This window comes from Opisthocomus hoazin, chromosome 2 (genome assembly GCF_030867145.1).
Source record: "Opisthocomus hoazin isolate bOpiHoa1 chromosome 2, bOpiHoa1.hap1, whole genome shotgun sequence".
Taxonomy (NCBI): Eukaryota; Metazoa; Chordata; class Aves; order Opisthocomiformes; family Opisthocomidae; genus Opisthocomus; species Opisthocomus hoazin.
Genome location: NC_134415.1, coordinates 32,005,712 through 32,018,326, shown reverse-complemented (window position 1 = coordinate 32,018,326; position 12,615 = coordinate 32,005,712). Strand labels below are relative to the sequence as shown.

The following is a 12,615-nucleotide window of genomic DNA, read 5'->3' as shown; positions in this document are numbered from 1 at the left end:
GGTATATCTTTACTCTCTTGATCGACTAACAGTACTGAAGTTGGCTGAAGAAATGTACTTTCATCATGTTTCGTTTTTCTTTTAGTGTTTCAAAAGAATGCAATGAATAACGTTTAATAATAAAATAACATTCTTTATACTACTTATTCCCAGGGAGTTCACTTATGGGACTTACAAGACAGAGTTTTAGTGAGAAAGTATCAAGGTGTTACGCAAGGATTTTACACAATTCACTCGTGTTTTGGAGGTCATAATGAAGATTTCATCGCAAGTGGCAGCGAAGGTAACATCATTCCTGTTTGTGCAGAAAACTGGAACACTCTATCGTTCCTACACCTTACTCCTATAATGATGTTAGCAGCTGTCATCTGTAAAAGCAAGCAACTGGTTCATTAAGGAAGTTTGAGGAGCACTGAGATTGAGGCATACTTCTTCAAAAAATAGTGTGCTAGCAGAAAGCATGTTTTGAGAGGATGGTAGTAGTAGAAAGCATTAATGAATCTTTTTTTGTTGCTCCTCTAAAGCAAAAGTATGCACAGTCTTAATTAGAAGTGGGTGGGTATTCTTGAGGCTTTTTCTTTTTGTAGTATGATACTTAGGCTTATGGTTTGAATCAAAAATATTTCTGGGGAGTAACAGCTTTATTTGGCTGCTGAAGATACAGGTGTGGTGAGGTTATTTTAATTTCAGTAGAGTTGTCAGCTTAATTATGAAGGAGTAGTCTCAAATTAAGCAGTTGTTGACACAGTCCGGTAGGGTTTCTTGGTGATCAGAGGCTTTGTGGTATGTTTTTATTCAACTGTCTGTGGCAAGAATAGAAATTAGTTATTGGTTTATACCTTGAATTGGTTCAGTTCTGTCACTAATGTAGTGCCGTCACCTCCTATGGAGGTCACATAAGATTCAAAGCTATGCAGGGCTAAGAATTCCACTTGGAATATGTAAGCAATCACTGTTACTACTATATAACTCATAGCTGTTAGGAAATAAGGTTGGCCAGGACATGGCTTTTTTTCTGGAAAATACCAAATATATCTAAATTAAAACCAGATTTCACCCTCTGACCAGAGCCAGTGGAATATAATGACTGAAGGACGGCACCTCCAATCCAGTGTGAACCTTTTCCTGGTTGAACAAGGTTCTTAGTTTGGGACCCAAGTACCCGAACGTTCAGGATTTGTGTTAAGCCATACTGATGTGCATGTGTAGATACTACAGTGCATCAGTCTTCCCCCCCCCCCCCCCCCTTATTTATTCTTTAATCCTCATTGATAAAAACTACCGAGCAGTACTTGAAACTGATGGCATCCTATTTGTATTTGGACTGTCTGAAGCTGTTGCCTGTTTGCACTGAATTATTGCCGAGGTGGCTACTGAGAAAGTCTGTGTCTTAAAAAAACAAGCAAACAAAAATAACAGATCACATTTCATAGCCTTTAAAAAAAAAAAGTAATAGATTGATTGTCATAACCTCTTAAGGTGTGTTGTCAGCTAGGTAGGCTTTTTTCTAGGAAGAAAATGGAGGTCTCTTTCCGAGAGGCAAATTGACTGCTGCCTTAATCTAGCTAACTTGTTTTTTCCAAAACAAAATAAAGACTTCTGACAAGCACCAAAATACTAGTTTGTGTTTAGGCTTTGATTGTCCCAGACAGCAGAGGCTTGTGTGTCCAGTGTGTCCACAGAGTGAATTGTGTTGTTTGATGAATAGTGTGGATATGTAGTCTCTTTAAATTGTAAGTGGAATGTAAACACAACCAGACTATTCACATCAATGCAAGTACAGATAAAGGTGTTGCACTCAAATGAGCTGATTCAGCAGAAGACAATTGAGTTACTTCATGGTTCCATGATGCTATTCGAGCAGGTAGGTCAGAGCAAGTTTGTTGCAGGAGGAAGAGAGGAAGATTGGTTTGTTTACTAAGCCTTCAGAATGACATATACATTGAAACTTTCCAAATAGACTAAAATACTTTAATTTTATATTCTAGACCTAAATACGAGGCTTTTGAAAACACCTTTAGTCACTTATCCTTAAGTATGGTTGGTTATAAAGCAGTGACACTTCTTTCAAAATTGCAGTGGAGTGTCCAAATAGTTCACTATTCTGTTTCTAGCGTGTTGCTACAAGTAATTAAAAGCTTCCTATCACAAAACAAGACCTGTGGGGTTTTTTATTGCATCTACTTCAATATGTGCAAATTCATATCTTAAAATATCACAGCAGAATTAATTGTTGTCAAAGACAGTAACAGCTCACAGTTTGAGACATTTAAGCTTTGCTCTCCCTCGTTTGCTCTGTTTGCACTTTCACTGGAATGTTTTAGGTCTTCAGTATCAAGATGTATTTCATAAACTATAGAGCTGTGATCTTACCTAGTACTCCTCAACAGGTGGTGGCTGTAAATATTCTGCCTTAGTACTCATGACTTCATAATGTGTGTACTAATCTGTAAATATGATTCTTTAAGAAAGAAAAATAATCTACAAGACTTCCTTTTGAATAACATTACAGCTCCATAGCTTTGAGTAGCTTGGTTTCTCTCTAGCCATGTATTTGCTTATCAGCACTGCAGTCAAATGTTTTTTGTCAAATACCAAGCGTAGTAGGCTTGCACATCTTAAAAGGGAACGTGCCTCTTGGTGGAAGAGCTTTACGCATATTCTTTTGATTGCTTTTAGAAGAAAAATTTTGTGGGTGCTGTTGCGCATTCAGCAGACATGGATTTCACAACACTAGTGGGTTTTTTAGTTGCTTGTGTGTAAGTGCTATTTGAGATGACAGTGGTCTGTGCAGAACAGTGCTTCTCATTACATTTTTTACATGCATATTTTATTTAGATCACAAAGTATATATTTGGCACAAGCGTAGTGAGCTGCCAATTGCGGAGCTGACAGGGCACACGCGTACTGTTAATTGTGTGAGCTGGAACCCGCAGATTCCATCCATGATGGCCAGCGCCTCTGATGACGGCACTGTTAGAATATGGGGACCAGCGCCTTTTGTAGACAGCCAGGATATTGAAGGTAAAAACCAGAGTGTGTGTGTGTGTGTGTCTGTTTTCTAATCACTAAAAGTTTACATCAAAGGCAGTTGGTTTGGTGGATTTTCTTTACCTTAAACAGGGTAGAAAAATGCTTTTAACTATTGTCTTAGAATCCTTACTTTGATAAAAATCAACAGCCATACACAAGAAAACAGTAACTTCTTTTTCAGTAAAAGCTATTTATGTTTGTGGAATAAAAAGGAAACAACTGGTATTTCCAAAATGATACTCAAATTTCTGACATGGGCCTATAGCTAACTGTGGTGTCCCCAAGACCTCAGGATTTTATTAACTTATGTATGTAGACTTCTTAAAAATCTTCCCTCCAGTGCTTGAGGTTTAATAACGAACTGTGTTACTAAAATTTAAATAATGCATTCTGACCACACTGCAAATTGAATAATGGTGTTGCAGTGCTTACAAAAGGAATCTCCAAAGTCTGGAGAGAGAAGATTCCCCCTGTAAAATCTAGCTATCAGCAATAGTCTGTGTCCAGGAGAGAGACACAATGCAATGTTCCCAACCCTTCTTACCTCTCCCTAGAGTTGTTAACGAGATGACTGCTGACAGGTTGTTCTGCGGTTTATAGGCTTCTATCATTACACGTCCAACCTTGTGGTAAACATTTACAGTAAACATTAAAATTAAATACAGTATATCCCATTGCCACGGGACCTGGTGGGTACTAGGTGTGGACGTGAGTTCAGGGGAACCCAGACAAAGTAATCGAAGAGAAATCAAATGAGTGCTACTCGATAAGTAAACACCTCTAGTTCAGAATGTCCCTTAGGTGAAAATGGCTGGAAGTGGGAAGGATATTAGGAGGAAGAATTACCTCCTCTTCCTGCTCCTGTGCTTTCTGACGCATCTGCGTCTGGTATTGGACTAGGTGGACCAGCCTGGCCAATCTCCGGCTTGTAACACCTTGAATGCACCCAGAAGGATTCGGAGCCTATCCTCCAGTTGGTTTTTGCTCGTGGTTTTGTTTGTTTGTTTTCTCCAATTAGCTGCTTGCTCACTCTTTCTTAGTATCTCCAGAAAATGAGCTAGTAAATGCCATAAAAATCAAAAAATAGAGACTGGATTTCTCACAGCAGTGCTTCCACAAGAGGTGTAGGTGCACGGAATAATATGTAACAGCTTAGGAATCTTAAATAGATGACAGACAGCTTTGTAATTGGCACAGTCCCCCTGGAACTGGAATGCAAATGTGTGTTATGTCTTTTTCGAAGAGGCGCGTTTTGTGAACCAACACCTAACATGCTAACTTAATCCCTAAATTAATATGAATAATAATATCTAAAATAAGTCATTTTTAGCATGGTATTCAGTTACAGTATAAGATCCATTAACTAATGCATGTTCAGTAAAACTTCTGTAAATACACTGTATTAATAACCTTATAATGGAAATCTGAACTATTTACAAGATCTTCAGGGTGTGATTTCTTTCTCTTATGTTTTTGTTTTTGCTCAGAGGAATGCAGTAGCATGGATAGTTGATGGTGAATTTGGAGCAGACGACTTCAGTTTAACTTAATTAGTCGTATTTTAAATGGCTTGGGATTTGGTGCAAACAAACATGATTGATAGCTGGACAGACATGCTCGTCATGAAAAAGAACCATTTCTGAAGCCCGGTTGGGGCCAAACATTTACCACCTTGCTTCATAGTAACCAGTCGAGATGAAGCACGTCGTTAGAACGTTGTTGGACACCGTGTTGAAATTACCCCCCCATCGGTTGTGAAGAACTGTGCTACATTCAGGCTAACCATTGAACTCAGTATATATATTTTTCCCTCCTGCCTTTTTGTCTGGCAGGCTACTGTTCTTGTTGCTCTTCTGTGTAATGAAGTTTAAATGCTTGTTTGGAACACTTTATTTAACAGTTTAGAAGGCTTGATAGAAAGAGTGCTTTAGTCTGAAGAGTATACATTGGATAGGAAAGTATTTCCTTCTCTTGTTTCTCAAGTCTCTCTCCGCCTTACTTAGCTTGAGATCTTTGCAGCTTGGTTCATGGATTCTAGCCTTGCCCGTTGCGCAGTATATATAAATTGAGATGATAAACCAATGAACTATGTCAAAAGCACTCTCAGTATCACATTTGACAAAAAGTTTTGTACTTTTCACATAGCTCGTTGCCCTGCAAAGGGGTTAACAGCACAATTTTTTTAAAATAAATTATTTATAGGATTAAAATGACTTCATTTGTATACATTTGGAATTAAAATAATGCAAGAAGTGTCTTGAAACACGGTATCACTGATGCTTTTCCAGAGAGTCTTGAGACCCAATCGGAAGCAGTGGCTGGAAGCTTTACGTAGGCAGTGAAGCTTGTTTTAGAAGGAGAAACTCACTGTCTGTCTTTACAGATATTTAGGAAAAAAAAAAACAAACCTAAAACATTTGGAGTGCACCCCCAGACTAAGAGTTTAAACAAGACAAGGTCTTTTTGGTTTTTTTTTTTAATCACATAAATATATGCAACAATGCTGGTGAAAGGTAGACTACACCTCAAGGGAAGAATGTACTGAATCCTCTCTTCACAAAGTCAACATTTTGTAAAAGTAATTAATGTACAGATGGTAATTAAAGACTTATATTACGATGGAAATCTTTCTTTGATAAAGATGTACAGATTTTGAGAAGATACTTTTAAGTCTGCAGATTTAATTGCCTCTCCAAGACCTTGTTGCAAGCTGGTGCTGTGAACGTCTTGACACATCTAGGAATAGTTCCACTAATACCCCATGTTAAGGAAAGAGAAAGACATTTATAATTTAAGTATTTATTCTTTTTGACATAGATGGCCTGGCATCTCTGTGCTTCTGCACTACACACAAATTCATTATGGGATGCCACTGGATTCCTTTTTGCCACCTTGGGTGGAAAGGTAGTGTTGGTGCTGCTGTAAAGTAACAAGGGAGCAGGGAAAGGCACGCCACCAAGAACTGATGTGAACATTAGTGTGGACTTCATCCTTTAATGGGATAATAATCTAGTGTCCTTATTAGTCATGTGTGGAAGAAGGATGGGGGAAGGTTTGCTGGAGTTCCTAGGAAGAGAAGTGTAGCCACTTTGATGAACAGGAATGTGGTGTTGAATGTAAACAGTCCCTTCTTTTCTTTCGCAGAAAAACAAAGTGAAGTTTAGCAGGTTAGATTTTTTTTTTTTTTGAGATTCCAGCCATCAGTTGGTGGGTTTTATTTTTCTTGCCTTGTGTGTTAACTTAAATGTGATTTAAGAATCTGATACTTTGGTTGAGACTAGCCCCAAATCTGACGTACTCCTCTCTTAGCACCTCCAAAATGAAGCAGGAAGTTAATGTTCTTATCTTCAATCTAGTACATTTGTCTTAATTTTAAGGTGAATTTCTTTGATAGGAATTCCTGTTCCACAGTACTGGAGATATGTGTGTAAACTTACGACTACAAATCAGTTCCTTCTTCCATTAGCTAGTTTTAGAGGAAGCTGTTGGTTTCTCTTCCTGGTTCAGATAGCGTAAGATTAGTCAGTCATGTTCCTGTGGCATCAATGTTGCAGGGAAACGGACAACTTCCTAGGGTCAAACTTGAGTAACTAAACCTTTGGGTTTTAAATAAAAATTCAATACTTAAATTTTAAACAGCTTTTTATATGTTTAAAACATGGTATAATTAAAAAACAGTGCCAGTATAGGAATCTTTGGAAGTTACCCTAGTATTGTCTTACTCTGGAACTTACATTTTCGGACAAAATACTATTTATGGAGAGTAAGGAGAATAATCCTAGTTTTGATGTCTCATACAATGGTCTGGCACTGCTTGCTTACCTCATACTCATGGGACTTCAGTGGGAACTTCAGGCAGGTGGTGAAGGCTGGATCAAATCTCAAGTTTAGATTTAAAGTCTCATATGCACTTCAACAGGCATCTTTCATGTGGTGGCCACATCTGAACAAAGTGAGACTCCTTCCCTGGAACAAGCTGCATGTAGGTGTGTATGGGCCGATGCCTCTGTCCACTGCCATGCACTGTAGAAATTTAAACTTAGTACATTTGCCAAAATACTGCCTCTCCATTCTGGGGTTTCTCTTCTGGACTTGGTTTGTACCTCTAAAATACACTTCAGGTGTTTAGAGAAAAAGCTGGGGAGAAGCGCATGTTCCAATATCTCCACTTTTAGTTTCGTGCTGCAACTACGCAGTGTAAAGGAAAGCTCTGTATAGATGGCACCGCTTCCAGAGCGTCTCAGTGACAGCGTATCGCGTGGCTGTCTGCTGCTCACGGGTGATGGGCAAAGACGAGAGAAGGGTGAAAGGAGTCTTCATTTCGCCACACTACTTGGTCCCCCAGTGAACTGACATTACAGATCCAGTGGTAACGATTACCATTCCAACCTGTAGATTAAAGAGGAACCTGAACTATTTCTAACGTGTCATGTATTCACAATATGTGAATTGAAAAGTACCAATACTTTTTGTGCACAGACTATAAAATGAGACTATGGGGGGGGAACTAAATGTGTTTGCTCATTTGCAACATGTTCATTTCCATGTGCTTAAAAATGTTTATAGGCTGGAGCCTAAGGCTGGAACAAGTACACACCCACAATAAATACCTGTATTTCTAGTCAACAGACCTATCGTTTTAGAGAGGCAAATACTGTAAGTGTGTACTCCTTTTGTAACTTTCTCTGGTCAGCTGTTGGCTTAAAATACTTGCAGTAGCCTCAGGTTATTGTCAAGGCAGATCTTTAAAAAAAAAAAAAATGCTGAAGCTTTTTATTATCTGAATGTTCTTCAGCTGTGCAGGTAAGTAATTTTCAAAGGCACAACGGAGCACAAAGCGGAAAATGCTAGATCTGCCCTTGGTTTAGAGGGGAGGGTGGGGGGGAAATGATACCTCTGTTTTAAATTCCCTCTGTATTTCCTAAAGTGTTTTATGATTTGAGCAAAGATGCAAGCTAGAAATCTATCCAGATCTTGCCAGTTACTTCTCAACTTGGCTTCAAACAGGTAATGTTTAATAAAACTCAGTATGTTCTTGGGAGTTTGTGTCTAGTTGTATACTCTTACACTGCTAAGTGATGCTCCCACCCACAATCAATTTTGAAGGCTTCCTTAGCAGGATACCAGGACTCGTACAGTTAGCCCTAGTTTGAGGGGAGACGTTGTAGACCCAAATGGGGAGGGAGGTAGAGACGGAGGAATGAACATGAAAAGCAGGATTTACTGACCAAGAGACAAACTACTGTAACTCAAGGGGGAGGAGGAAAAATGCACTTTCAATAGTTTGTCCATATTTTTAGCTACAAAATACACTTGTGTCTGACTTTTTTTTTTGTGGAGACAACTACTCAGAACACCCATCCCATAAATGGCTAATCCTCTTTTTGACCTCCTCCTGTCTTTTCCATACTGGCTTGAGTCCATTTTCAGCTGCCATACCTTATTTTGAACACTGCTACTTCTAATGATGTTTCGAAAGAAAAAAAATCGTTAACACTTTTTTTTAAACAGGGTGGACTTAATTGAAGTGTGCAGTGTTGAACTACTGCTGCAGTAGCTGCCTCTAGTTGTTGAAATAAACTGTAGACAAGTTTTCTGTCAATTAATCCAGATAATCTGGATTCAATAAAGCGTCTGTGAGAGTGTTCCTCCCATCTGGTATGAATGTGCGTGTGCGTGTGGTCGATGAACAGACAGAGAACCAAATGTCCTAGGTACTTGTCATGTTTTATTGCATACTTTAAGTCGTGTGTATGTGAAGTGTCCTTTGACCGGAAGGTTTTGGTTAATATCAGTATATTTTTATAAATTTGAAATTCATTGTGCCCCATCTTTTTTCTTAAACATTTTTCATTGTTAGGGTATATGTGCTAGATTTGAATCTTCAACATTTTTAGGCACAGATGGAAAAAGTTATTGGCTCCTTGAAAACTTGCGGGACAAAATGGATCCTCAAAGCATGTATGTACTTACAAACCAAGCTGTAGAGATCAAGAAAAGAACTTTATTGTTGATCTCAAGATTTCTAAATTGTCAAGATTTATATGGAGTTGTGGTGGAACTAGTTAACACTTAGAGCTTTTGGTATGTAATGACTATTTGCTATGGACTGATATTAAATGTTTCAAAGGATTGCGTTCTTAAACTTTCTGGATTTTTGTTACTCTCCTCGGATTATATTAAGTAGTTAAAAATTTCTTTGCTATATTACATTAAAAACATAAGAACTTTGGGTCTCGTATTTATTTTCACTTGTTTTACTAATTATTTACAGAACACCGTTTTAACTTTTTTATTTTATAAATGTGTAGTATTTTAAACATATCTTTAAAAAATGTTCAATTGGAACTACATTAACTTCTGATTTGTTTTTATTAGGATTTTTAAAAAAAAAAAATTACACTTTTTCCATGTTGGTGCACAGCACTTAACAGAAATGTTTGTATTCCCTTTCTTTCAATTCAATAAACAGAATAAATAACTGGAATGAATAGTTCTTAGTTTCCCTAACTTCACTTATATGACTGACTTGGATGTTAATTTCTTGATCATTAATCATAGGCTTCTTCCATGTTTGTAGTACTTTATTTCCTGCTTAGGAAAATTAATTTGTGGCAGCTTAGCTGAAGATGAATTCACTCTCTGTTAGGTGCAGGCTTTCCAGTTCGTGATGTTTTGCTCTAATCTACCCCACGCTTCTGTTTTCACTGCACTTTCAGCAGTCGACTTGCCTGTGTCGCCTCCTGTGCTCACCTAACTTGCTGAACGCCTGGCTCCTTCGAGGCTCCAGGAAAGCCTTCGTAACTTGATGCTGGAGCTCGCCAAAATACCACACAGGTTGCTTTATGGGATCGGAGGGTTTTGTGGGGGTTTTTGATAGGTCATATTAAGAAGGTACTTGCATCTCCTGCTTAGACTTCTCTTAAACTGGAGATCAAGGACCTCCAGACTTCTGTCTGAAGTCAACCTAAGCAGCTTTTGTGGCCGAGAGCTCTTGAAGCTGCTTCTCAGCTGTTGCCTTTGTTCCCTCCAACTAACCCTGCGTTCTTGTCCATCTTCCCTGTGTCTTAAAACAGAACCTCATCTTTGTCCTGCGTTTTGTATGTATTTTAGGCATTTTTATTCAGTTCTAGCTAATGTTCTCTTTAAATAAAAAGCTGTGCCAAAATTTACCCTCTCCTTCCTGTAGCTTTTCCAAATTCAAATCTTTTGCTGAAGTGCATTCAATTTTTTAATTTTTTGAGCTTCTATATTGATTAGAAAATGTCTTTACTCCCTCTAGTAGCACCTTTGTATTAACTTTATTCCCTCCTTCACAGTTTAAGCAGTGTATAGATAATTATGGCTTAAATGCAGCTGCACGCAGAAGAGGGATGCCTCATTCCTTTCCACGTGCTGCTCTATGCTGCCTCCTGTGGGTGCTAGCACTTGGCAGGAGGGTTGCTAGATCACACCTAATGCCTCTAACCACCTTATCTTTGGCAGAAACATTAATGTACTGATAACTGCATGGTCGTCAGCATAGCCTACGTTTTTCTGTGGCCACCTCCAATCTCATCATTATCGTAATATCCTTACAGGCAAAATGGTCTTCAGTTAGCATTTGTACAAAATCCTAGAGAGCCTCTTCTGAGACAAAGCATTAGAATAAAGCTATGCCACTAGAAAGATAAAGATTTACTTTATACTTACCAGGATTTCAGGCTGATTGTTAACCTGCATGTAGAACTGATCTTAGGACAGTCTAAAGTTTGTAATTGTCTTGAATTCTTGTCATAGCTTAACCTATAGTTATAATATAGTAAGCTTGGATTGGAACTACCCTGTGCTCCCTTGATGGAGACCCAGAAAGTAGGGAGGTTGTTTTGATTTTTACTACTGTAAAATTTCTGTGGATCTCCAGGAGAGGTGACTGTAGGATCCCTCTTTCCAGCTAATGAACTACATTTTTAGCAATTACAAATACATTTTTCCTATTGTTGATGCTGAGCTCTGTGAAGATCTCTGTTAAGGCACGAAATGACCCTGTACTATAAGGAAAGCTTCAGAATTACCAGTGTAATTACTCAGCAGAATTGTAGTCTCTGGAGCCTGCTACTGAGGTTTTTTGTAACTATTAGAACACATTTTTAGATGAGAACGAACAGCATATTTATAAATATCAAAGTAGGGTGGGAAGTTTGCATTCATATAAAAGTGTAGCTTATTTAATATTTGACAACCACTACTTAGAAAACATAGCTGTACTTTTTTTTTTGTTCGTCTATCATGGTTAATAATTGATCCTTGAGGAAGGAAGTGGGGATGAATCGACAATAATATCTGTTTAGGCCAGGGACATAAACTGAGACATAACACTACCCCCATTTTTTTTTTCCCCAGATACATTGTTCTTTTCCCTTATCCTTTCCTGTTCCACTTCCGTCTCTGAAGAAACACTTCCCTCAGTAGAGAAGAACAGAAGCTTTTCTTAGCAAGTGACAAATTTTACTAATTCCATGAGAGAATGGGTCTACCCTATCTAATGTCATCACTGTAATTCTGAGGTGCTAGTTGTTAGAAGTCATTGAAGGCAATGTACCTTACGAACACTTCAATTAATAAAGCTCTTATTCTAAAGACATGATTTTGAGGTAAGACACAAAACTGATAGTTTAAGTGGTGGATGTGCAGACTAATGATCCTGTTTCTCAGTGTAAAATTTATCTACTGTTAGCACTACAGCAAGGACTTAACTTGAGCAGCTTACTAATGCTGCCCTTTCTTCTAGTAGATAAAACCCAAAATGTGTAGTATGTTTTTTTTTTCACATACAAATAAGATAACTTAATTGCCTACCACGTAAGCTGCTACAAAAGTTACTGACTTTGCTCTCTCTCAAAGTTTTACTTGCTCTCCTTTTTCTAGACCAACATTCTGTCTGAGTTTTAGCTTTATAAGGCAGTACATTCTGTAGTTTGATTTCTGTGGTGTCAAGTAGTCAGTGGCACGCAGCTGTGGTAGCTACTTCCCTACTTATTTTTTTTAATGAGTGTAATTTTCAGCAGTTTTTCATCTTCACAACAGCTGAACTTGGACTCCATCCATCATAAATTTAAAGCTAGGCTTTTCCTAGAATAAACAGTGAACACAAGGTAGATAGAGAAATCAAGTTTCAGTGTTGTCTTTTCACAGCTGGCCATGGAAACAATCTGCTAATGGCAGCCACACACCAAAAAACCAAGTACTCAAGAAGGAAAAGCTCATAAATTTCAGGACTTAATTTCAGAACTGTATTTTAAAGGTGTTTCACTTCATGTGTTTTTTTCAAAAAAAACTGTTTCAATGCACATATAAGAAATTTAGAGACACTTATTGGACAACGAGGGTACAAACTCAGGTTTATATACTTATCACTGATACAAGAGCTACACAAAAAGAACTTTTGCTGGTGTCTTTGAAGCAGAGTCGTATCAGAATTGGGATAACTGGGTTACGGTTTACCAGACCACCTCCCTGAGCTAGACATACTCCTGATTCACCTAACTAGATATGGAAACAGCTGGTTCATGGAGCAGTGACTGCAGACAGTCCTCTGCTCTG

The 12,615-nt window shown here is 38.2% G+C and overlaps 1 protein-coding gene across 1 annotated transcript in view; it reads left to right on the top strand.

Annotated features, from left to right (window-relative positions):
• Positions 1-9,178, top strand: part of WDR26 (WD repeat domain 26) — a 32,518-nt gene extending 23,340 nt beyond the window's left edge. Inside the window, exons 12-14 of the mRNA XM_075413072.1 lie at positions 154-283; positions 2,839-3,024; positions 4,521-9,178. Coding sequence (XP_075269187.1) covers positions 154-283; positions 2,839-3,024; positions 4,521-4,546 — 342 coding nt within the window. The 3' untranslated portion in view covers positions 4,547-9,178. The remainder of the gene's footprint in view (positions 1-153; positions 284-2,838; positions 3,025-4,520) is intronic.
• The last annotated feature ends 3,437 nt before the right edge of the window (positions 9,179-12,615 follow it).